This window comes from Rhipicephalus sanguineus, chromosome 1, assembly GCF_013339695.2.
Source record: "Rhipicephalus sanguineus isolate Rsan-2018 chromosome 1, BIME_Rsan_1.4, whole genome shotgun sequence".
In the NCBI taxonomy this organism is placed as follows: Eukaryota; Metazoa; Arthropoda; class Arachnida; order Ixodida; family Ixodidae; genus Rhipicephalus; species Rhipicephalus sanguineus.
The window spans coordinates 37,032,063-37,056,657 of NC_051176.1; the positions used below are offsets into that span (position 1 = coordinate 37,032,063).

The window sequence follows — 24,595 nt, forward strand, 5'->3', positions numbered from 1 at the left end:
CGTTCCTTCGCAATACAAAATATTCTATCGCTTTCCCAAAAAAGAAATGTAAACAATACTAAATGGTGCTCGCTTTGCACGTGGACTTGAACCGCTACCACATTAGCGTTGTATAATTTGATTTGCAGAAGAGCTCAGCAACGGTTCCAGGTATTTGTGCTGCATGCTTAAGTATATCAAGTCATGTGGTAGATTTCGACTACCTCTGCAAATAAACTCTCAGCATAAATTCCCAAATAACATCATGAGCCATGAATACTTGTATGGAAACGCACATGTTGTATGCGCTCGCGAAACCAAAACCGAAATTGCCCGTGAACTGGACTACTTGGCATAGTAACACATGTGCAGAAACTCCGCCCACGTAGCTTTGGCTGTGCTGCCACAGAAAGTTGTCGCCAGGTATAGCGCCGCAGCGCCACCATACCAGCTGTCGAGGCCTATAGGCAGGTTTAAGTATTCTGACTGTAAAAGCTTCCCTCGTTTCGAAAGTATTCACAGAAATGTCTAGGAGGGCTTCCGCGTGGCGTTTTCGTAAAGGGTCCATAGCGAAATTAACGAGGTGCGTGCAGGCGCTTTTCTGCAAACGAGGGGAATGTCATCAACAATAAATTTGCCATGACCAGTTGCAGAAGATGCTGCCTTCCAAATGTCTACACATGGCTTGGCCCTTTCGCTCCCATGAGTCAGGCCAGAATAACACAGTGCACTTGAAAGTTGCGGCTTATTTTGTATTTTAAAAACTTTCCACAATTCTTATAGACATCAGAAGAGCAGGAAATTGCGCCTCCATTGCCTCAACACTCATATTTACAAGGGGCCAAGCAAATAGAAACATATTTATATATATCCTCTAGGTTGTTACAACCACAGCAAAATAAATAGGTCCTGAAAGAAACAACACAGAGAAAGCATGCACACATAGTTTATGTACAAATCTGTTTATAACCCTACAGCTTGTCACACCTAGGAAGCTCCTACATACATGCCAGGCACATGTGACAGCCCCCCTTTGATGAAATCAGTCTGCAAGCACAATTACGCACCATAGTTAAATGCTGTGGCCATACCACACATTTGCTACTGATATGCTCTGAAAAGCTTGACTTGTAGCCACAGGCTATCATCAAATTTCACACAATGCTGCAGGCATGGCAATGAGTGCATGTTAAGACCTTGTCAAAATGATTCTTATGAGCAGTAAAAATCCAATGAGGGGTTATACCACAACAAGACTGGAAATGTGCCTCACCACACACACAAGCCTGGTATCTTCACTCACACACTTGTCTCTGACTTCCTGAACCAGAGAGAGTATTGTGGGATGAAACTAAAATGCTGATTATCTTGGCAGCCATTTAAGTGAAGTGCTTTGATCGGAGGAGCCACCTTTGTGTCAATTCACACAAACAGCTGGGCTAGCCCACATTTTTCAAACCACCATTTCCATACTAGTGCAGCGTCACTATAACGAAAGAAAACAATGGACAATTTGGAAAATAAATAAAAATGTTCACATGTTGTGTGCAACATCAATTTAAACTCACAGCCATTCAACATGTGCAACAATTGTTGATTGCACTAAACATCCACTGATAGAAACAGCAAACAAATGCAAAATTTGCTTACAAATAACACCTGCCATGTGCCACTTTTACAAGAAAGAAAAAAAAATATGACCATATAGCCACTAATGGGGGAGGAAAATTTGAGTGCAATAATATTAAGAATGTTTACAAATGCTTGATATCGGCAAACACAATTGACAAGTGCACTAAAAAGCCAATTGCACTACTCTTATACGGATGTGAAATTTAGTGCACAACATGGGAAAAAAAAAAAGAAGCTTCACAAGTGATGGCTGCCACTTTTTTTTTTACCTGTAGGGGAAAAAGAAATGATAGAGAGGCTACATGACCACCATGCAGCAAAGATCCAATTGTCCCACCAGCAAACACCTCAATGGCATGCACAAACAAATAACAGCTTGGCCACACACATGGTGATTGTGAAGTCCCTATTTACACAATGAGGGAGGACTGTCCCATTGCATTTGCCACTGAGGTTGTTGGCAAAAAGAGGCACCCCCAGAACTGGGCGAAACTTGGCAACTGTGTGTCAGTGCACAGGATGCTAGGAAACGTGGGTGCAGCAGTCTTATATCACAAGTCACCACCACTCGCGAGGCACAGTCATAAGGTGGCGCTTCCTGGCCATACGGCAGGAATCACAGCATCTCCTCGAAGGTTGCCATAATGTCACTTTGTCGGTTCATGTCAATCTGGCCAGCCATCTGAAAAGAGAGCAAGAACATACATTTTGCAACACACCAGGCTTCACAGATCATTTCTCAATACAGTAAAGCCTCGTTATTTCGGACTCCAGAGGACCGGAAAAAATGTCCGAATTAACCAAATGTCCAATTATCGAGCATATCAAGATGGCAATAAACAAAATTTATGCATAAATATGTAAATCCGGTTCTTATTTTGCTTGAGAGCAGCAGCACAACACCCCCTTGCATTAGTTCATCCAAAATGCGCTCTGCACCCTTCCTGGTTGCGTAGCGCCAACACCAACACCACCGGTAATTTGGTTGGCAAACAGGTCATTCAGCCATCGCGATGTAGCAGGCAAGTTTTATGCCAGTGGCTAAAAAGCTCTTCATCTTCAAGAACTTCACAGCGTTTCAGTTCTGCGACATGGCGTGCACATTGCACTGAGTTGAAATGAAGCCACTGAGTGCCGCACCCGCTGTGGAAGAGCCCGTGGTTGCTAAAGAAACATGCGTGTGGCCTGTGCACGCAGAGTCGAAACTACTGAGTGTCACTCCGCATCCGCTGCAGACGAATCTGCTAAGGATGTGATCAGAGCATCCACGCAGTTCTGAAGGCATGCGCGGCCTACACGCGCCGATCCTTCCTCAGGATTGCACGCTGCCACTCGTCCAAACAATCGTCATATTTCGGTGGAGAAAACGACATTTTCCTTGCACGACTTGTACCCAGCATCAGAAGGGTACAAGCATCAGTCATAAAAAAATGCACTAGACAACGCAGCACAATTTTCTTTTATGCATAAGCACCGAAATAAAGTTATGTGCATTTCACCAAGACTCATTTTTCAATTTTTTCTGCTTCTCGGCTCCTACGTTTTTTGTACGGTCCCCTGAAAAACATGTCAGCGGGTTTTACTGTATTGTGCTTTCACTAACAATTTTACTTTTAGCTGTGATCCATTTACTAAGAACTTTGGGGTATACTGAATGGATGCCACGTGACACTCAGGTTTGTAAATGTGACCTAGGCTGTACAGTCAAACCTCGTTAATACCTACCCGCTTTAAGCGTACTAACGGTTAAAACGTAGTTGCGACGAATCCCCGACCGAGTCTCATAGAGCCCAATGCATTCGCTGACCGCTTAAGCCGTAGTACTTCGCCCTACGCCTACCGGTTAGTGCGTACCATGCTTACTGCGATAACGTTTTGTGCCATAAATTTTTACTGCGCCGCTGAACTTCCCGACGCCACAATGTGCCGCCAAAGGTTTTCCGTCTTTTCTAGAAGTGCGTAGATCGGTCGATTACTGATTCCGACTTCCGTGCGATTGCGGCGATGCCTTTGCGGGTAAGCGGGAAAGAACGAAGGTGAGGCGGCGGCCACCGACGAACGCGCCAGCATGACTTATCGCCGACAACCTTATCACAATAAGTATCTTCAGATATCTGCTCGGGCACGCGTGCGGCGTAGCACCACTTTAAGCCTACTGCACGCTTTTAATAGGCGACGCGCTGGGCCGCCTATCGCTGCCGCCTCGTTGCGCGGGGCCGTGAAAAGAAAGCAGCTCACTGTTGCGGAGTTGAGCGTTGCTGGTCGCGGGCGACGAGAAACCTCTTTGCATTGACGCTATCACGTTAAACGCACACGTACGGTACAGCAAGCGTAGCGCTATTGTAACCATACTGCACGCTTTTATTGGGCGACCACCCAAACGCGCTGCCGTTCGCTGCAAGGACCGCCACAGCGTCGCGGAGTGCGCATCGCTTGCAGGAAGTTCGTCATCGCCGCGTTAACCGAACAAGCTACTCGCCGCATCTGTGCACGGTCTGGAGCGAAGAACACTCCCACGACAAAGGACAAATGCGTGCGTGCGGTACAGCAAGCGGCCCGGCAGTGACGGCGTGAGCCGAGAAGGCGACGCGCTGCACACAACTAGCCAGGAGACGATCGGCTCCACGCAGCCGTACCGCGTTTCACTGGAACTGCGTCAGTTTTCGTTTATGAGCAGATCGCGGTACAGACGCACGCACATATATCGCGGAAAGCCGACACTGTCCGTTCTGTCGCTATGTTGGTCACTGCGTATACCGGACCCTGTAATAGTTCCGAAATGCTGCTCGGCGTCGCCACCGCGCGCTATCGGACGGTCGTGCGAGAGTACCAGAATCTTTTCTCCACTTTGGCAAAAAGAAAGAAAAGGCTTTGCAATGGGTACTTTAGCCAATATTTGCTGTGGCACTGTATTTATTTCTTTGCTGGCGGCGATGGCGTACGCGAGGAGATGCAAATCTTTACTTGGTGGTTAATGCGTACTACCGTTTAGTGCGTAGTTACGCGGCGTTCCCGGCAGGTACGCATTAACGAGGTTCCACTGTAATATAAAACAGTTGTTAAAACCTAGTATTCATTATTTTAGCGTTACAATTGTAAATGATGCACCTGGGACAAATAAGCAAATTCTTCGCATGCAGAGAACTCTTCAGTGAGGGTGAACAATCGTATAAATGGTCAAGTCTGGCTTCACACACAAATACTGCCCTATGCAAGCTCACACGTTTTGTGCCCTTGGGAATGAAACATTCTGATGTCAGCAACAATGGTCACTAACCGCCTCACGGCGCCGCCGCTCCTGCTCCCGCAGGCGCTGCCGTTCACGCTCACTGACAGCATTCTCGGTTGGACTGGCGGGCGGTGCAGCCGCAGCAGCTACCCGACGGCCCTCTTCCTCGTCGGCAGTCACACTGGTCGAAGGGGCCAGGCGGGGGGGCAGAGCGCGCTGCTTCTCCTGCTCCTGTCGCAGGCGTTCCTTCTCGGCCAGCTCCCGCTGCCGCCGCTGCTCCTGGGCCTCAAAGAGCTGCCGCTGCTGTGCATGGCACAACAATGTCAGGCACCAATTAACAAGTGCTGCCACGCAAAATACATTATGATCTATGTGGACTGCACCAAGGCTTTGTCACAACTATGTTTTAAAGGAGTACTGACACAAAATTTTGAAGGAGAGATAACCTGTGGGATAGATTTTTGTGGACACACACACATCATCTATGAAATTCAACGGATAATATAGCCCAGAACATATTCAAAATCAATTTTAAAGTGCGTGTCGTGCCACTGCACGCGAAATGTGCCCTTGGTTTTTGTGTAAACAACAAACCGAGACCCGTGTCACGAGTTTGTGTTGGCTGCCACCATCCTTGCGGGCACTCTCTCCTAGCAGACCTTCTCAACGAAAAGAGGGGGCAGACTTACAGGGAAGTACAAAAGCTGATGTCCTTGCCTCGGCAGTGCATTTTTTGGGGGTCACGCATATGTACAACGACCCAGGAAGCCTACGCTGAAAAGAGTTGTCGACGCGGTGCTCATGTGCACGTGGTTTTATGTGCTCACGTAGCCAGCAATGTTTACATGAAAACCACTCTAAGTCCCGCCTCACTCAGCACTCTCGGAAACTGCAACTGCAACTGAGCGCTATAAAACCATATGCAGATAATTAACCATTGTGTGCTCGAGCAAATGAGCTTTCCAGCTGTGATAAGTGGGTCATTAGCTACTTATTGCAACAGAAGAAACCAGATGCATAATTTTTGTCTCGGTGCTCCTTTAAGGAAGTGGTTTCACACCCCTGCGACCAGACGATGCCACTCAGTCATATTTGGAAAAGTGCTGTCCCGCTACGCCTGTCCCGCTACGCTTTCTGCAAGCGGGACAGTCGGGTCAAAACACACTTCTGAGAAAACGGGCCCTAAAGTTGCACAGCCACTACATGTAAATCAAAATGCCCTAGGGCTGTAATATTTAGTGTCTTTGCTTGCAGGGGTTTTCTTATGTCCTTGATCTTTCATTTTTCTGCACTACGTGCTTTCCTTTTTCTTTATTGGTTATTTTTGTCAGCTTTTTGAAGGGTGAGCCTTCAGGTTTAATGCCCAGACTTGCACATTACAAGTAGGTGGCATGCAAATTTAGGTGTGCTGTGGCAGTTATGGCCAAGACATTGGCGGCACAGGAATTTCTGAGTAGTACTTAATGAAGCGAGTTAGGCAGATAAAAATTTGTCCACTCCTTTACACAAGTTCATTTGTCACCCCCGTCTTGATACGCTTCATCATTCACGCGGTTGTGGTAATGGTAGTCGGCGAGGCTTTCATTATTTCAGTACATATACAAAAGCTTGCTGCGATACCATGCACGGCTTGAAGCGCGCCTAAATTACATCACCACTGAGTACCTTTTTCCCCGCGAAGTGCTCGGCCGCGGGGTTCGGGAAGTCTGTGCCCTATATGCTGGGTGGCGCCATTTGCTGGCGATGCGCAATATGCCAAGCCGCAGCGATGAAACATCGGCTTGCAATACGCTTCGACGCGCGAAATTGTCGCGGTGCTTCGAGCGAGCGCTGTGCGACAAACTCGGGGAGATTGAGCGGCCATGACCGTGGGGTCCGCGGCGCAGCTACCGATGCGTCAAATGCCGATCAGCAATTCCAAGCTACCAGCGGGCGATATCATTAGTTGCTTGCAACAAAGCGCATTGCGGATTGTTCGCTTTCGCATGTCTGCTAGCACGATGTTCTTCCCCACAAAGTTCGAATTCGTCGGCGCCGCGAACGTGGTTAGGCCTAGCCACGACTCCGAGCAGTAAGCACGGAGTCGTGGCGACCGCGGGAGGGGGGTGGTGAAAAGTATGCCGACCGCGGGGGATGCGCGCTAGCGCATCCCCCGCGGTTGAAGCAGAGATGAAACGACCCGGCCGTCAGCGTCGCGCGAAGGGCACATGCGATAACATCACTCCGCGTGCGAGGCCTGTCGTCGCTTGCTTAGCAGTTATTTCGTCAACTTTGCTCATGTGGCCAGACAGAGCACTGTACGCGCGGGGCAAAACTGGATTTCCGGGAGATTTTCCTATGACCCGTACAACCGGGAGAAACGTTCAAAATCCGGGAGACTTGGCAGATATGCCATGGCCTGGGATTGCGGCATGACAGATGGTTTAAAATCATTATGCATCCTCTCAAGAATGTGCTCACCTTGTCCATCTTCTCCCGGGCCTGCTTCTTGAACTGCTGAAAGCTGTCCTTCACTTGGGCTGTCTTGAGTGCCTGGCCAGGGCTATTGGCTGCCGACTGGGCAAGGCTGGACCAGGAGCCATAGTTTTTCAGCTTGGACTCGCCACTCTGCTGTGACCAGAGAACATCCCATTAGCTATGCGTTCTTTTCTTGGTTGCATTCTCATTTATATGCACATGTGTTAGATTTACTTAAAACTGCGACGTTTGTAAATCTTCTATCTAAATCAGCCATGAATGCCATGCCAAATGAGTGAATGAGCATTTAAACAGCTTTGGAAACAACGCACTATCTTGGCTGATTTGGAAAACTTGACACTGAATAAGCAGCTTATTAGTTACTACAAATCCCCCTATGCAAAATACAAAAGAGACAGACAAGACAGAGCGTCCTGACTGGAATTATGTAATTTCACTCGTAATTCCAGGCACATGCTGCAGGGTGTGTTCAGATAAGAACGTCGGTGCATGCCCGTGGACCCCCTTTAATTTCGTTGAAAAAAATATATTTTGCGTTTCGAGTGCCCAGGGCCACGAAACAATCCTCAGTTCTGTAAAAAAAAATCCTGCCTAAGTAAAAAAGAAAGAGCCCTCTGATGTCTCCACTCAGCAGAATCGCTTTTTGCGAATTGTGCGAAAATGGGATTTTGACAAAGTCCTACAAAATACATATTGAAGCTGTGAGTCTCAAAATTTTTCTTGGCATACTACAAGTAATGTATGTTATCAAATATTGTTACCTTGCAATTTTGTTGCCGCATTTTATGAAAAAAAAAAACAACCAAACAAAAAAACTCGCAAATACGGCACATTGCTCAATAACGCTCTAGTTTCACATTTTTTTTGGTTCGCGTCTATAATACTCAGAATTGCCAAAATTTCCCAGTGTTGCCGCACATTAGTATTTAACAATTGTGTTTATTACGATTGCCGAGAATGGTGTCAAACGCAAACCAAAAATGCAATCATTTGAAACGCAATTAAAAAAAGCCATCTTTGATTTTCTTTAATCTCCCCAGTTAAAGCCCAGTGTGTGCTCCAACTGAATCTGTCAAAAACATGTGGTATTATTTTTGTGAGATTGCAGTTACAAGGCCGCCAAAGTGCCCAAATGGACGTTCCCGTGCAACCACTTCAATGAGTGAGCATGTAGCTATTGTTGCCATTGTCATAATTTTTAGGTCTTAAATATGTTCTCTCATGTTCAAAAACATCAAATTAACAGAAAAAAAGACAAAGTGTTGCTTTAAAGTGCAAATTTGTACATATGTGTGTGTGTACTCGTCGTAGTATTGTTCCTCGCGAAAGCAATTATGGGTAAAAGTTTGTCAGATGCACACTCAAGTCGGGGTTTTGCATGCAACAGTTTCTTCAGCCCTAATGCACACAGGACGCGAGACAGGCATTGAAGGAAGACTGGGTCCGCGCAAAAGTGTCCTGGAGACGGCACCAACATTCTCTACCTTCTTGCGCCTGGTGTAGGACATCTGACAATGACGTTTCCCTTCACTGCCATCTTCAGTGGAGAAATTTCTGTTAAGTAAATGACTAAGTTTAGCTCCTCGACAGTATTTTTCTCAGGGACAAAATTTTCGATAGACACATCTGTACGTTTTACGTCGATCTGTTTGAAGAGGCTGAAGCAGTTTCCAGATGGAGAGTTTCTTCTGGCACAAAGCTCATGAACAAGGCGTTAACCAAATCTTTTATAATCCGGAAGTTCCACTTATCACCTATCTTTTTCTTGTGCTTGTTGAGATAGCGCTAAACACTCGCTTTGAGCTGTGTAACTCAGCCATAAATTTCAGGCGAGTACAAGAAGTGCATGCATATCCACATAGGCTGTTCAGTAGGGGACTGCCGGGCAGTCGATGACGCGAATGACGGACGTGAAAGCTGATGCGCTGTTGCGATTCCAACCTTTCTGAAGAGTACTGAGCTGTTTATTTTTATTGTCGTTCTATGAACACGAGAGGGCATATTTACAGCCTAGAAATTGCGGCGGTACAGGCTGTGCTTTCGCAGCCCTAGTGCGCTGCAAAATACAAAAAAAGATAAGAAGTAAATAAAGCAGAAAAGTGGGCTAGCAGGTATCGCGCTCCCTGTGAATTTTCTAAAGGGCCCCGAAAATGGACACGCTCTTTAGCTCGGTGCAACCAATACAGTGACTCTCAGATTAGTATTTCTTGAAGCTGGCTATTTGGTGTACTTAAGTTTGATGCATTTGCTACGCTTAAAAAAAACAGAAAAAGCACGCAGACATAGAAAGATTGTCCTTACTGTTCTTTTGTATTTGTCTACGTTTCCTATTTTTCTTACGTGCTGAAAAATGTATCTAACTATTCATATATATATTTTTACTTTACGCTGGCATGTGCACTTCGTTACAGACATAGCGGCATTTCTGAAACCTTTCCGCCACAGGCAAAAATGAAACAGCTCACAGTGCACCACAAGCAAAATACAAAGCGATAAGCGAATCTAGGCGTCTAAACATACGATGACTGCTCATACTGGAAAGAAAACGTAATCACAGTGCAAAACCGCAATGTCAAGTGCAGATCTCTCTGACAGAAAGGCGCACTTCGAAAAAGACGTCAGACATGTATTTTCCTCTTAAAAGGTTCATTTGCCCAAAATTTGTTTCCATCTATGGCTACTACATGCTCACTTGTCTTGCTCTAGCGACCACAAAAAAGTTATACAGTCGAGCCCGTTTATAACGAACCTGAGCGTGACGCGGCGCCCGTTCGTTGTATCCCGAAGTTCGTAATAAATGAAAAAACAGCTTTTAAAAAGTTACAAGTGAAAACCCAAAATTTATTTCTTCGCAAAAAAGTCCGTGATGCACGTCTGCTTCGAGAGTGCCGATGCGATAAGGGTGGTCTCCAGTTTATTTAAAGCGGCAGCATGCTCCTCGCCGAGGCCCTTGGCATAGACAAGTTGCCTGAGGCTATCTATGTAGCCAATTGCTACAGGCACGCTTGTGGGCGCTGGCTCCAACGTTTCATCGTCGTCGTCATCTGATTCCTCCGAGTCGCTCTTGCCGCGCACTTCATTGACAATGCCCTCATCCGTGCACGGTTCCGCGGTGTCGGCATCATCATCGGCCATAACGAAATCATCCCAGCAGATGTCCCGCCCTCCCATGTCGGAGTCGACAACACACTGCCACAAATCGCCGCCGGAGTGGTCCTCTTCGGAAGCTTCAGGGTCGGCATCGGCTCCGACGTCGGCGAAGCTGGCCTTGCGGAAACAGTTTTGCACACATGTAGCCGTTACCTCCGCCCACGAAGCCTTTACCATCTCCAGAGCTGAGTACAGCGACACCCGAAGCGGCAGATTGGCTGCCGGCCGGTCAACAGCTATGAGCATGCGCTCCACAACGCGGCGCCTATAATAAGCCTTAAATGCGCGGATTATACCCAAGTCAAGCGGTTGCACTTTCGACGTTGTGTTGGGCGGCAGGAAAAGCAGGGTCACTGCCGTGAGAGAGGCTTGTATGTGGTGCGCGGAGCAATTGTCGACCACAAGCAGCACACGCCTGCCTTGCTTGTGCATGTCGCGGTCTAACTCGCTCAGCCACTCTGCGAATAAATCGCGCGTCATCCACGCTTTAGCACTATGCCTGTAACGCACAGGCACATAGCCCCGAAAGCAACGCGGCTTCTTTGACTTGCCGATTACAAAGGGCACGCGCCGGTCGCTGCCATCCATGTTAGTGCACAAAAGCGCTGTGACGCGCACTTTACTGTGCTTGCCGCCAGCACATGTGTCGCCTTTCATGGCGTGCGTTTTTCCTGGCAGCATCTGGTAGAATAACGCAGTTTCGTCTGCGTTATAGATGTCTCGCTCCGCATAGCTTAAAATAGTGTCTCGATTTGCTTCAAGCCACGAGGCAACGTCTTGGTCGCTGGCCGAGGCCGCCTCACCGACAATCGATTTAAAAACAATGCCATGACGCACCTTGAACCGATGTAGCCAGCCATTTTCTGGGCAGAAGTCGGGAAAATCCAACAGAAATGCGAAGTCTTTCGCTTTGGCCAGCATCATAGGACCACTTATCGGAATGTTCCGAGCCCGCGCGTCGACGAACCATTTCAGAAGCGCTTCCTCCACGTCCGCGTAGGTGGCCCTCCGCAGGCGCTTTCTGTCCGTCGAGTTGGCATCGGCACTGATTATCTTGTCCTTGTTCTTTAGAATCGTTGATATCGTTGACTTGGACACGCCGTACTTCTTAACCAGCTCGCAGTTTTTAGCGCCTTGAGCTAGCTCGTTTAGAATGGCTCGCTTGGTAGAAATGTCCAGCGCTTTTCGCTTCGTGCCATCTGTTTGCGCGGAGGGCTTCCCGTCCGCCATCCTGACACAAACGCACACCAACAACGAGCAAGACGCGCAAGTGCGACACACAAGCAAGTAAGCGTAGAACGGCTCTGCGCCCTGTCTGAGCTCGTTTCTACCCAGAAAAAGAAACTTTGGAATTGGAGCCGGCGTGGACAGGCGGAGGAGTTGAGATAAAGGGGGAAGAGAGGAGAACGGCCTTGGGATAGAGGAGAACGGACCCTTCCGCACGCGTGCAGGGCATGCTGAACGGAGTGCAAAATGAGCGAGAAGACGGAACGAATCGCGGTGAGCACCCTGCACCCACTGGCGATGGAGCAGCAGGTCGACAAAGGACGGAGGGGTGCGTAACAAAAAACTGTCGGGGAGAACGACAATGAGAAGCCTGCGACAATGAGAAGCCTGCGGAGGCGTTTGGCTCGCCGATGGCTTATAGGTGGTCGAAAGGGGTGTCTGATCGGCAGGGTTCAAAGGCGTTCGTTGTAAGTGTGATTTTGTGCCATTGAAATAATGTATATTTCCACGGTCACGCGGGTACCGTTCGTTTTAAGTGGGGCCGTTATTATGTGGGCTCGACTGTACTCAATAAACGCCAAAGAATATGATCACAAAAACAGCTTAGCGCATAGAAAAGCGTAGCAGACGGCAGTTTCTGGGACAAGTGAGGAACTTCTGGTAGCTTCATAAGCACGTCCCTCGGATAGTGGCGATCGCCATCCAGCTTTTCTAGTGGACGTCAGTGGCTGCTGCTGCTGTCAACGGCTCCGGTAACCGGGTATCCACAAACATTAGGAAGTCCTACAGACAAACTAAAGCTCTCTACTGCCGGGATTGTACTGCATAGTGGATAAATAACAGACTGCACAAATACTATCAGGTCACCTGACAGTATTTGTTCACGAGTAGGCCAAGTACGTCACGACCCCCCCCTCCCCCGAGTGCTCTTCAAAATCCAAACTGCCTCCAGTTGTACGTACGAGCCTATAATTAAACATTCATCTCACGCTGGGGCAAATGAATTTTGTTGCAGCTAATAATGAGTCGGTAGCCTCTGATTAAGAGCAAAAAACAGAGGTTCACAAATTTTGTGTCACCACTCCTGTGGATATGTCCGGTGCATAATTACTACGGCTCTGTCAAGAGAAGGTCCAGTTCTGGGAGTTATCTTAAACAACCTAATAATAATACTAATATCTGGGGTTTAACGTCCCAAAACCACGATATGATATGGGAGACGCCGTAGTGGAGGGCTCCGGAAATTTCGACCACCTGGGGTTCTTTAACGTGCACCTAAATCTAAGTACACTGGCCTCAAACATTTTCGCCTCCATAGAAAATGCAGCCGCCGCTGCCGGGATTCAATCCCGCGACCTTCGGGTCAGCAGTCGAGCGCCATAACCACTAGACCACCGTGGTGGGGCATTTAAAACAACCTGTAGGATAAGCTGATGTGAACACACCTTTCGTGTGGCTGTGGAATGTGGGGCCACAGGGTGCTGCTGCTGCTGCTGCTGCTGCTGCACCGATGCCGCCTTGGTGTCCGGCTTGCGGTCAAACTCAACAGGCATGGTTGCTGCTGCACCTAAAACAGGTCCAAAAGAATTCACGCTAATGCGGTAGCTGTTGACATGGCTACATTAACATAACACAGGCTTCCAATTAACTCATCTCAAAGAGCAATGGATGAGCAGTCACTTCATTAGCTACATTTTGTGGTGTGAAAGCAGACGAGGAGCTTGTCGTTACTGTGATATCCAGCCAATTTCTTCACAACAGTGCACACGCAATTATATGCGCACTCGAAGTGCATTTTTGCAGTCGCCGGACATGCTCAAAAATTCGGACGCTCTAGCGGCCCCGTCACCAGCCCCATAGACGTCAATGTACAGTCAAACCTCGTTAATACGTAGTTGGCCGGAAACGACGTTTTGGTACGCACTAAGCGATGTACGAATTAACCGTCAGTGCCAGTTTAGCGGCTACTTACCGGTCAGAAAAGAACACCACAATCCTCACAAACACGCGCGCACACACACGCAGGCACGCAAGCTTTATTTAGGGACGGGCAGCAAAAAAATCTGTGATCTTCACTTGCCGCTGTGGTGGCCTTGCCGCGACGACGGCATCTTCGAAGTCGGTGAGGCCGCGAGCCAGCCGGTCCATTAGGCCGCGCTTCTCGGCGAAGGCTCGCATCACAGTTACAGCACGCGCAGCTTCGGATAACGAGGGGCCGTCGTCCACTTCGACATCGCTCTCCTCCTCACTTTCGCTTGAATCAGGACGAGGTGCGACGGCGGCAACAATGTCGCTGTTGGAAAAGTTCGGAGATGTAACGACGTCTCCGTCCACATCTCGGAAAGTGCCGAAGTTCAACTTTTCGACTCCCTCTCCTTGCCGCTCGAGCACCTCAGCAAGGAGGCTCTTGCAGTCTTCGGTGTCCTCACCATCCTCGTTTTCGTCGTTGCCTCCTTCTGGCATCTTGAATTGTGCTCGCGCGAAACAGTTCTGTATCGTTGCAGGCTGTACCTGCATCCATGAGTGCGCAAGCAGGTGTATAGCACCCAGGAGGTCTATACTGTACGTTTTGTCGCTCTCCATGGCGAGCAACATCCTCCGCAACAGATTTTTGCGGTAAATCTGCTTGACAGAGCGGATGATGCCCTGATCGAGGGGCTGGGCGAGCGCTGTCGTGTTGGGCGGCAAAAACAACAGCTTAATAGCCGACAGGTTACCCACATCGACATGCGACGACGCATTGTCGAGTACTATCAGTATGCTTCTTTTCTTGGCAGCAAAACGGCGGTCCAGCTGGCGCACGTACTCCTCGAACAGCTGGGCTGTCATCCAGGCTTTTTTGTTGTGCTTGTAAACAACGCCGGATGGCAGCCGAGCGCCTTTGAAGCACCGCGGTTTTCCATACTTGCCAATGACCATCAGTGGCAGCTTCTCACTACCGGTCATATTTACGCCAAAAGCGACCGATATGCGATTTTTGGCATGTTTCCCGCCGCTGCACTTCTCGTTCTTAAATGCCAATGTCCTGTTTGGAAGCAGGCAATAGAAAAGTGCCGACTCATCAAAATTAAAAATGTCGGCGGCATCGTAGGCTGTCAAGGCTTCCTGCAAAACGGTGTCCTGCCATTCAACAGCGCCTTCTTTGTCTGCTGCAGCAGCCTCACCACAAACAGCCTTCCCCACGATGCCGTAGCGGGCTTTAAACCGTGACAACCAGCCGTTGCTGCAGGCAAAACCGGGGCAGTTCAGCTGATCTGCAAAAGTTTGTGCTTTTTCGGTCAAAAGAGGTCCGCTAACCGGCAGGTTCATGCTCCGCGCCTTTTTGATCCAAAGAAGCAGGGCCTTTTCCACTTCGGGATAAGCAGAGTCTCTGATGCGGCGCCTCTTCAAATTGCTGCCTGTGCCGCCCGTCAACTTTTCGCGAGCGTTCCAAATTCCGCACACAGTCGTCAGCGGCAAGTTCTTTTCGCGGGCTACCGCAGATTTCTTGGCCCCATTTTCAATGGTGCGGATGATCTCAAGTTTTTCTTTTACACTCAAGACGTTGTACTTCGGCATAATATGACGTTTTAGTGTGCGAATTCAATCGCACCCCTCGCGCACAACACAACAAGAATAAAAAAAAAAAAAAACACGACACGCCGCACAAGAAGAACGTAGGTAACGCAACACCACCACACCGCCGACACGACCAACACTGCGGAAAACTGAGGACTAAAGACCGAATAAAGAAACGTGCTCGCTCCGCGCTGTTGAGCCGTTTAGAATACATACTTGGCTTGGATTGGAAAGCGACAGCGAATTCGCACCCCCTACCGGGAGCAGCGAGCGAGAGTTCCTGGGTTACCAAAAACCGATCTCGAAGGCCATGCTTTTGCACAATGCGATCGGTAACCGCCGTACGCGCAGAAAATACGTCAACGTGGCCATGTTTTGATGTCACTATCGCTGGCTGTTGTAGTCCGATCGTCACAGCTAGTGTATCGAACGTCTGCGCGCACGAAATTTTGCCGATTTTCGACCTGTACATGGATAACGAGAACGAAAATAGTACGTACTAACCGTATGTAACACCACAAGCGACTACGGCTTAAGCGGTCAGCCAATACATGGGGTTCAATGGAGATTGGGCGGGGGATTCCTCGCGACTACGTATAAACCGCAGTTACACATTAAGCGGGTACGTATTAAAGAGGTTTGACTGTATAAGAATATCCGAAATTTCAGACACTGAAACTCTGCGGCGCCCGATTTTTCGGACTTTCTGCCCAAGTTGCAGGTCTGAAAGGCATTAAGTGAAGTCCCCACCTCTGCCGCGTCCATCTTCTCGTAGGTTCGAGCCAGCGCTTTCACGAGTCGATCTGTTTGCGACAGTAGCAGAGTCCGAAAGTCAGCTTTGTGGCAATGCCGAAGTGCTATGGGTTGAAGCAGACCAGAAATTCAAAGGGGCCGCTATCACGGCGCCATGCGGCGATGTCTTTAGGGATAAGCAGCGGAAATGCATGAAAGCGTGATGGCGGCAGGTGGCAGACGCGCCGGTACAGCTTAAAGGGGTCATGAAACGAAAATGAAACTTCCCGGTTGCAATTTTCCCTGATTTAATACGGATTAGACATACCAATTCCGAAATATTTCGGCACAATATCCATTCTGTAATTAATGACGCCCATTTGAAATCACAGTTCTTTGGAGATCGCTAGCGACCATGCGCGACCGTCGGCCGCTAAAAGCACTAAAATGTGACGTCAGTGATACGTCATGTTAAGAGAAGTTACAAAGAGAGCGTTCGCTTTATTTTGCTCTGAAGTAATATAATTATAGGATACTAAAAAAAGAAAAAGCAGCAGAGCTATTTTGGCGCTCTGAGTTCTAAGCTGTACAATCACAGTGAGTGATCTGCTCGGTTCCGCTTTCAAGTACATCCGGGCTCTTTCACGTGTGTATCCATGCCTTCCCGTCGGTTTGCTGGGCTCGGTCGGTGCAGTCAGTGCAGCGTCGCAAGTTGTGTTCTACTGTGTGTTCTCGGTGGCTTAGTCCTCGCTATGCCAACTGTGCGTCGTCAGACAGTGCCGCACAACTTATGAAAGTGCAAACAACGTTCGCTTTCACAAGCTGCCCAGCGAGCCACAGCGCAGAGCAGTGTGGCTTCGAGCTATCAACCGCGATGGCCCCGATGGTCTGGGCTCAGAGAGTGGGTTCGTGTGTTCCGACCACTTTCTGCCAGAAGACTACCAAACCAACCTCAATGTCCTTCGGAGTCTCGGTTTGGACACAAAAAACGCTCGCCTCAAGCGTGACGCCGTACCGACGCAGAACCTCTTGCTCGACGCACCACCGAAAAAGCTCAGGAGGTGTGAGGTCATGGTCGGGGCTTCCGCTAGCGCAGGTTTTTCCACGTGGTCTCGATACAGGTGCCTCCACGGCGCAGGCTTCTTCACCGTCGTCGCCGCTGCCGCTGTCTTGCTCTGACGATGGCCGGTCTCGCACCCGCATGGGTGCGTCGGCGTACGGCTCAAAGCCTAACAGCCGACTCCGCTCTAGCAGACAACGCTGTAGTTCGGGAAGGTCAGCCATCGCCCGCTGTGTGTCCATGATGTTATGGTGTTGCCGGCACCACAATCTAAACAGTATGATGCTACGAACCACGGTCAACTAAAACTCAAAAACATCGCTGCGTCGCCATGTTTTGTCAACGACAGAGACTTTTCATTGGCTGTCTTAAAATGACGTCAGCTACACAGTTGACTGGAACGTGAGCGGGGAAACCGAAATTGCGCTTTTTTAGTAATTCAGCGAACCCAGACATCAAACGAGTCGATGTATAGTACTAAATGGACGGCCAGGATTCTGAATACACACGTAGTTGAAAATTTTTGGAGGACGTTTCACGACCCCTTTAATCGCTGACAACCCTTACGATAAGCATCTTCAGTTAACTGCAAGGCAGCGCATGTGGCCTAGCGCAGTTGCATGCGTACTGCAAGCATTTAATAGGCGAGAACCCAAACGCGCCGCGCCGCTATTCATGCTGCCTCTCTGCGCAAGACCGCTAAGTGTGCCGCACAGATGTGTTGCCTTCACGAACGAAACCAGCTCGCCATTGCCATGCCCGTGTGCGGTCAGGAATGGAGTGGGCATCACGACCGCTTTCATGACAAATGCGTGTGTACGGTAGAGCAACACTACAGTGACGGCATCAGCTTAGTTGGCGATGTGCTGCACACAACTAGAAACGATCGGCTTCACACGGCAGCAAATGCTGCGTTTCGGCGGAGATTCGGCAATGTGTGTGCGCATCGGTTACATGCGCACACACGCATCGGGAAAAGCCGGACGAGTCGTCTGCTCTACCGCCACAGACTGTGTTCCGCGTCACCTTTTTGAAACGCTCTGTGCGAGAGAGCCGTAATCTATTCCGCGCTTTGCTGGTGTCAGCGGCATTCATCACGAGACGCAAATTTGCAAGTGGCAGTTGCCACATGGCTAAGCGGGGTTCGCGGCAGATACCGAATGTATTTGCGAGAGCCTGTGCGCGCCCAAAATGCCTGATAAGTGTACTGGGAGGCATTAAAGCTATTTCGGACGGGGTTGTGGTGATTTGACCATTTGAGCAGAATAAATAGCATGAATTTGTTTTTTCGGACGATTTCGCGGTCCCTAGGGAGTCCGAAAAACCGGATGTTGACTGTACAGTATCTGTACAAGATCGTGCCGCTGGCCAGGACATACGGGTTGCAGATGCCTAATGTACTTCTCGGGTGCAGAATTGTGGCCAGCGATTACGCTGAAAATGCCAAACGGTGCGACTAAGCGGAACCATCCTCGGCTTCTTCCATTTGCTGGTCATAGCAAGTCACCCCACAGTGGAGACAATGGACCACGGTGTTAGAATAGTTTAGGTGGAGCGACGGCGCGTTGGAATGAGGAGAAATCTGGGACCTCTTTCCCTTTCTTGCCGAAAGGTGGCGCGCGCGGGACGGTGGCCCAGCGCAAACCTGACGCTTCTGACATTCGGTATTTTAGCGTGTTTCGCGATATCGCAAGGCCCTGTGAGGATTGTGTGGTATTTTAATATCCTACACATAAGTTAAATATAAAAACTTAGTGTTTTATGCATGACGGTTCGGCATGCGGCGTGAAGCTCGATAAACACCACCTGCGGCCTCGCCCACACCGTTGATGATGATATCTGATGTTTATTGGCGCAAGGGCCATTTGATGGCCAAAGAGCGCCAGGTCATCGTAACTGATATGAACAATGATTATGGTAGGTGGCTGTAAAGGGGCCTTAAAATTCCTCGCGCTAAAGGCGGGTAAAACGTATAAGTATTAAAATCATGAGCGTGACGTGAAATGTATGGGTAGTGAGAATGAATGGCGAGAGAATGAATAGCTTAGTGAAACTACGTGTATATGGCATGAGCACGAATGCCTCAGCAACGCCCTTGAGACCAAGGGCTGCGAGGCAGGTGCTTCTTTAAGTGCAGCTACCGCAGCAGCAGCCTCTGTGGGGAGGCCGTGCTACGGAATGCCTGGGTAGATTACGTGAAAGTTACGAACTTCTTCTAAAAACGCGAATAGTGATTGGTGTTTAAAAACCGGTTCCCTACCGATGAACATTGATGGGTGTAATGGTATTTGTTGTCGGTAGGGCATTGGAAAGTGTTTTTTTCTAAGGGTGTCTAATTCTTTACATTGAATTAAAATATGAAGCACGGTGAGTGGTTCACCGCATCTGTCGCACAACGGTGGATCGCCACCGGACAAAAGGTGTGTGTGTGTACTGTATGTGTGACCGATCCTAAGTCTGCAGAGTGTAACTTCTGTGTGCCGTGACTTCGATACCGGCGGCCAATTTCCCAGATGCGGTTTGATAACGTGTAGTTTATTTCGTGTCTGCATGTCCCACGTGCTCTGCCAAAAGGTCCTGAGTTTTCTTTTGAGGAAGGGTTTTAGGTCTAGTGGGGGAATGGCTATGGATGTATTGGGACTGTTTTCGTGGGCGGATGCTGCTAGTTGGTCCGCCAGCACGTTGCCTTGAATCTCGCGGTGCCCTGGCACCCAGCACACTACGACATGTTGTTCCAGTGTATAGATCGTGCATAAGAGAGAGTATAGCGAGTCAAGGACAGGGTTTTTGTGTTTTTTCAAAGTTTTTAAAGCTTTTATCACGCTTAGGGAATCCGTGTATATAACTGACTTTTGTAGTTTTGTTTGTTTTATGTGCTTAACGGCCGCAAGTATTGCGTAAGCTTCCGCTGTGAAGATACTTGAGTTTGGGTGCAGAATACCGGAATCGGAAAAGGATGGACCAACCGCTGCGTACGACACAGAAGTATTGGACTTTGAGGCGTCTGTAAAGAATTCTGGAAAAGTATATTTGTGCTGGAGTTCGAGGAAGTGTGTACGGATATGTGCAAGTGGTGCGTGCTTGGTTACTTCCACGAAAGAAACATCACAATCTATAAGCTGCCACTGCCACGGCGGGAGATGTGGAGCGGGAGCCATTAGAGAGTGTTCGAGAAGTGGCACACCCATTTCTACAGCTAGGCCCCTCACGCGAAGCGAGTAGGGCTGTGTCATCGAAGGTCGGTTGTCGAAAAGGGCAGAACTGGACAAATCATTCATTGTGGAGTGTGAGGGGTGTTCCTTGTTTGCGTTCACCTTCAGAAAATATACAAATGATAAGTAGGATCTCTGTAGGTGGAGCGACCACTCATTCGATACGGCGTAGAGGCTTTCTACGGGGCTAGTTCGAAAAGCGCCCGTAGACAGTCGAATGCCTAGATGGTGGACAGGGTCAAGCATCTTTAGGGCGCTTGGCGTCGCCAACTGATAGATTATTGCCCCGTAGTCAAGGCGAGTGCGTATGAGGCTTTTGTACACATTCAACAGACACTTTGTGTCACTACCCCACGTAGTGCGTGACAACACTTTTAAAACATTAATTGTTTTTATGCATTTGTTTTTTAAATGCTTAATGTGTGGTACGAACGTCAGCTTACTATCCAGGATAAGGCCTAGGAATTTGTGCTCCGTCTTCACGGAGAGATGTTGACCATGCAGTTCAATATCTGGATCAGGATGAAGGCCTCTCTTTCGAGAGAACAGGACACAGGTGCTTTTTTGAGGATTAAGAGTGAAACCATTCTCGTCTGCCCACTTGGAGATCTTGTTCAGCCCTAGCTGGACCTGCCGCTCACACATGGAAAGGTTGCACGATTTAAAACCGACCTGGACATCATCGACATATGTGCAGTAAAACATATTTCGTGGAATGCAAAGACGCAGGGAATTCATTTTGATAATAAAGAGTGTACAGCTAAGTACACCACCCTGTGGCACTCCAGTTTCTTGAAGGAATGGTATTGACAGAACATTTCCTACTCGGACACGGAACGTACGATCCGACAAGTAGCTCTCTATTATATCTAGCATTCTACCACGTACACCAAGGTGGGACAGGTCTCTTAATATTCCAAAGCGCCATGTGGTGTCGTAAGCCTTTTCCATATCGAGGAACACAGAAAGGAAGAACTGTTTGTGCACGAATGCGTCACGGATTTGTGCCTCGATACGCAACAGGTGGTCGGTCGTGGATCTACCCTCGCGAAATCCGCACTGGTACGGGTCAAGTAGATTGTTTGTTTCCAGAAAATGTATAAGACGGCGGTTTATCATCTTTTCAAAAAGTTTGCACAGGCAGCTTGTTAGTGCGATGGGCCTGTAACTCGTAACGGAGGATGGATCCTTGCCCTCTTTTAGAATAGGAATGACAATGGCCTCTTTCCAAGACGAGGGGATTTCGCCGGAAAACCAGATAGCATTGTACAAGGACAGTAATGTTTTTTGCGTTTCGGCAGGTAGGTTTTTCAACATGTCGTATACCACACGGTCAAAACCTGGGGCGGAATTACTGCAGCTGTTAAGCGAAATCTGGAGCTCAGCTAAGCTGAAGGGTTGGTTGTATGCCTCGTGTTTTGTACATTTCCGCTCTAGTTTTTGTTTTTCTATTCTTGTTTTGTACCGTTGGAAGACTTCAGAGTAATGCGCGGAACTAGACACTTGTTCGAAGTGTGCGCCGAGGAAGTTTGCCTGATCTTCCAAGGTGTCGCCTTGTGTGTTTACTAGAGGAAGTGAATGTACTTGCCGCCCTGCTACCCTACTAACCATATTCCAAACTTTAGCCTCCTGTGTATACGAATTGATCCCCGTTAAAAACTTCTCCCAACTTTCTCTTCTTGCCTGTCGGCGCGCTCTCCTGCCTTGAGATTTTATGTTTTTGAAACTGTCAAGGTTCTCGGCTGTCGGAGAGTCCCGAAGCAACCTCCATGCTTTGTTTTGTTTTTTACGCGCCTTCCGGCATTCATTGTTCCACCATGGGACCCGTCGTTTGCCAGACAGTCCACTTGTTTGTGGGATACATTTGGTGGCAGCATTCATCAAAAAAGCTGTGAAGTAGTCTACAGCTGCACCTATGCTTAAATCACACATGTCTGTCCAGCTTAAGAGAGCAGTCTTACGAAACTGTTCCCAGTCGGCTTTGTCAATATGCCATTTGGGAACCTGTGGGGGACATTCATCTACTATTTGTGTGCTCAGAACAATAGGAAAGTGGTCACTTCCGTAAGGGTTATTAATGACTTTCCATTTAAGTAAGGGTAGAAGCGATGGAGATGTAATGCTGAGATCTATAGACGAGTATGTATTGTTAGCGAGGCTATAATAGGTTGGATCTTTCTGATTCAACAGGCAAGGGCCCGAAGAAAAAAGGAATTGTTCAATTAGACGACCTCGCGCATCGCTCCGAGAATCGCCCCATAGACTGCTATGCGCATTGAAGTCCCCAAGGACCAGATAAGGTTCTGGTAGTTCATCTATTAAGGACTGGATCTCATGTTTGTGAAGGTGGTAGTGTGGTGGTATGTAGAGAGAGCAAATGGTTACGAGTTTGTTTAAAAAAACCGCTCGAACAGCCACTGCCTCCAGGGACGTTCGGAGCGGTAAATGTGTGCACGCTACTCCTTGATTTACTATAACAGCTACACCACCGGATGACGCGATGGCATCATCCCGGTCCTTTCTGAATATGACATATTGGCGTAGAAAATTCGTGTTCTTGGATTTTAGGTGTGTTTCTTGTACACACAGCACTTTTGGTGAGTGTTCATGTAGCAGCTCTTGGATATCGTCGAGGTTTCTAAGAAGACCTCTGACGTTCCACTGTATAATTTGTGTATCCATTTTGGGTGTGTATTAGTGCTGTGTGTACTGAAAAACTATTGCCTTAAGTCACAGAACTTTTTCCAGGCCCTGTGATGCGGGCTTTTTCTTTTTGGCGCGCTCCAACGAGCTGCGCCGTTCCTTCGGCGCCTGAGACGCCGTTGGGCTTGCCATTGTGTCCATCGCCTCGGTGGAGACGCTGGATGCCCGTTCGCGTGTTACGCGCACGGGTGTCGGAATTTGGGGGCTCTCTGCCTGAGCAGAAGGCCCTGGGCCTGCAGATCCGGAGGCCTGCCTGCCGTTTGGTTGCGGAGCAGCACGGGCTGCTTCCGCTGAGGGGGCGGATGGCGCTACCGCCCGTCCACTGTGCGTGGTACGTGCGGTCGCCGCGAACCTTTGTGGCACTGCCCCCTTGCGTGCCACGTCCGCGTACAAATGACCCTGTGTGATAGAAAGGCGTTGGCGCGCCTCCCTAAAAGAGATGTTTTCTGTTACCTTGAGTGTGATTATTTCTTTTTCCTTTTTCCATGAAGGACACGTGCGAGAGTACGCTGCGTGTCCGCCATCGCAGTTTGCACAGTGGGGAGTTTCAGCACAGTTGTCACTAGGGTGTTCGTGTGAGCCGCACTTAGCACAGGTTTGACGGCCACGGCAGCTCTGGGAGCCGTGACCGAAGCGCTGGCACTTGAAGCAACGCCGCGGGTTTGGTATGTACGGTCTGACCTTTAGTTTCAGGTATCCTGTTTCGATATGTTCTGGTAGGGTGCTTGTGCCAAAAGTGAGGATTAGGTGTTTTGTGAGGATTTCTTTATCATCGCGCCTGATTTTGATCCGCTGTACGTTTATCACGTGCTGTTCACTCCAGCCTTCAAGGAGCTCAGTTTCTGTCAGTTCGAGTAGGTCTTGGTCGGACACTACACCTCGGGAGCTGTTTAGGGAACGGTGCGGTGTGACAGAAAGAGGTGTCGTTCCAAAAGAGACGAGTTTCGAGAGGTTTTCAAACTGTGTCTTGTTTTGAATTTCAAGGAGAAGGTCACCACTAGCCATTCTTGTCACCTTATAACCTTGGCCGAGTGTATCGGTCAGGCACCTTGAGACAACAAAAGGAGAAATCTTTCTTGCATTCTTTTCAAGGTTTTCGCAATGGATGATGTGGAATCGTGGGAAAGTTTCTTTTGGTTTTTGAAAAAAGGTGTCTTCGGTGCGCCCTCTCTTTGTGAGAGGAGGACGATCATGCAGTCGGGGGAAGGAAGCGGAAGCCATAAATTATATATCAATTCGGCAGCTATGCCAGCCGCCCACCATGGAGCCCAACATGGGGACGCGACAGCACTTAGATGTATATAAGGCATGCCAACGTCAGCTGTACACAGCCACTATAACCAAATATGATGTGCCCAAGAGAGGGCACACGCACACAAGGTTAACCCTCGCCGCCAGGAAAACGGAAGTAAATAGAAGTGAGGAGAAGACAGGAAGGATGAAAAGTGGGAGAAAAGACGAAGATGTGAGGGGAGAGAGAGACAGGAAAAGGCGACTGCCGGTTTCCCCTGGGTGGGTCAGCCCAGGGGTGCCGTCTACGTGAAGCCGGGGCCAAAGGGGTGTGTTGCCTCTGCCGGGGGGCCTTAAAGGTCCAATCACCCGGCGTCGGCTCAACCCCCAGGATCCCCTTTTCCC

At 48.8% G+C, this 24,595-nt stretch overlaps 1 protein-coding gene across 15 annotated transcripts in view; it reads right to left on the reverse strand.

The window, feature by feature from the left end:
• Positions 1-721: 721 nt before the first annotated feature.
• LOC119390600 (bromodomain-containing protein 3) overlaps positions 722-24,595 on the reverse strand; it is a 197,157-nt gene continuing 173,283 nt past the window's right edge. For 14 of the 15 annotated variants that reach the window (XM_037658218.2, XM_049414078.1, XM_049414082.1 and 11 more), the window contains 4 exons: positions 13,141-13,262; positions 7,301-7,450; positions 4,889-5,143; positions 722-2,293 (listed from right to left, as the gene is read on the reverse strand). In XM_037658218.2, the coding sequence (XP_037514146.1) occupies positions 2,228-2,293; positions 4,889-5,143; positions 7,301-7,450; positions 13,141-13,262 (593 nt within the window). In that variant the 3' untranslated portion in view covers positions 722-2,227. The remainder of the gene's footprint in view (positions 2,294-4,888; positions 5,144-7,300; positions 7,451-13,140; positions 13,263-24,595) is intronic. The other variant, XM_049414064.1, reaches the window with a different exon arrangement.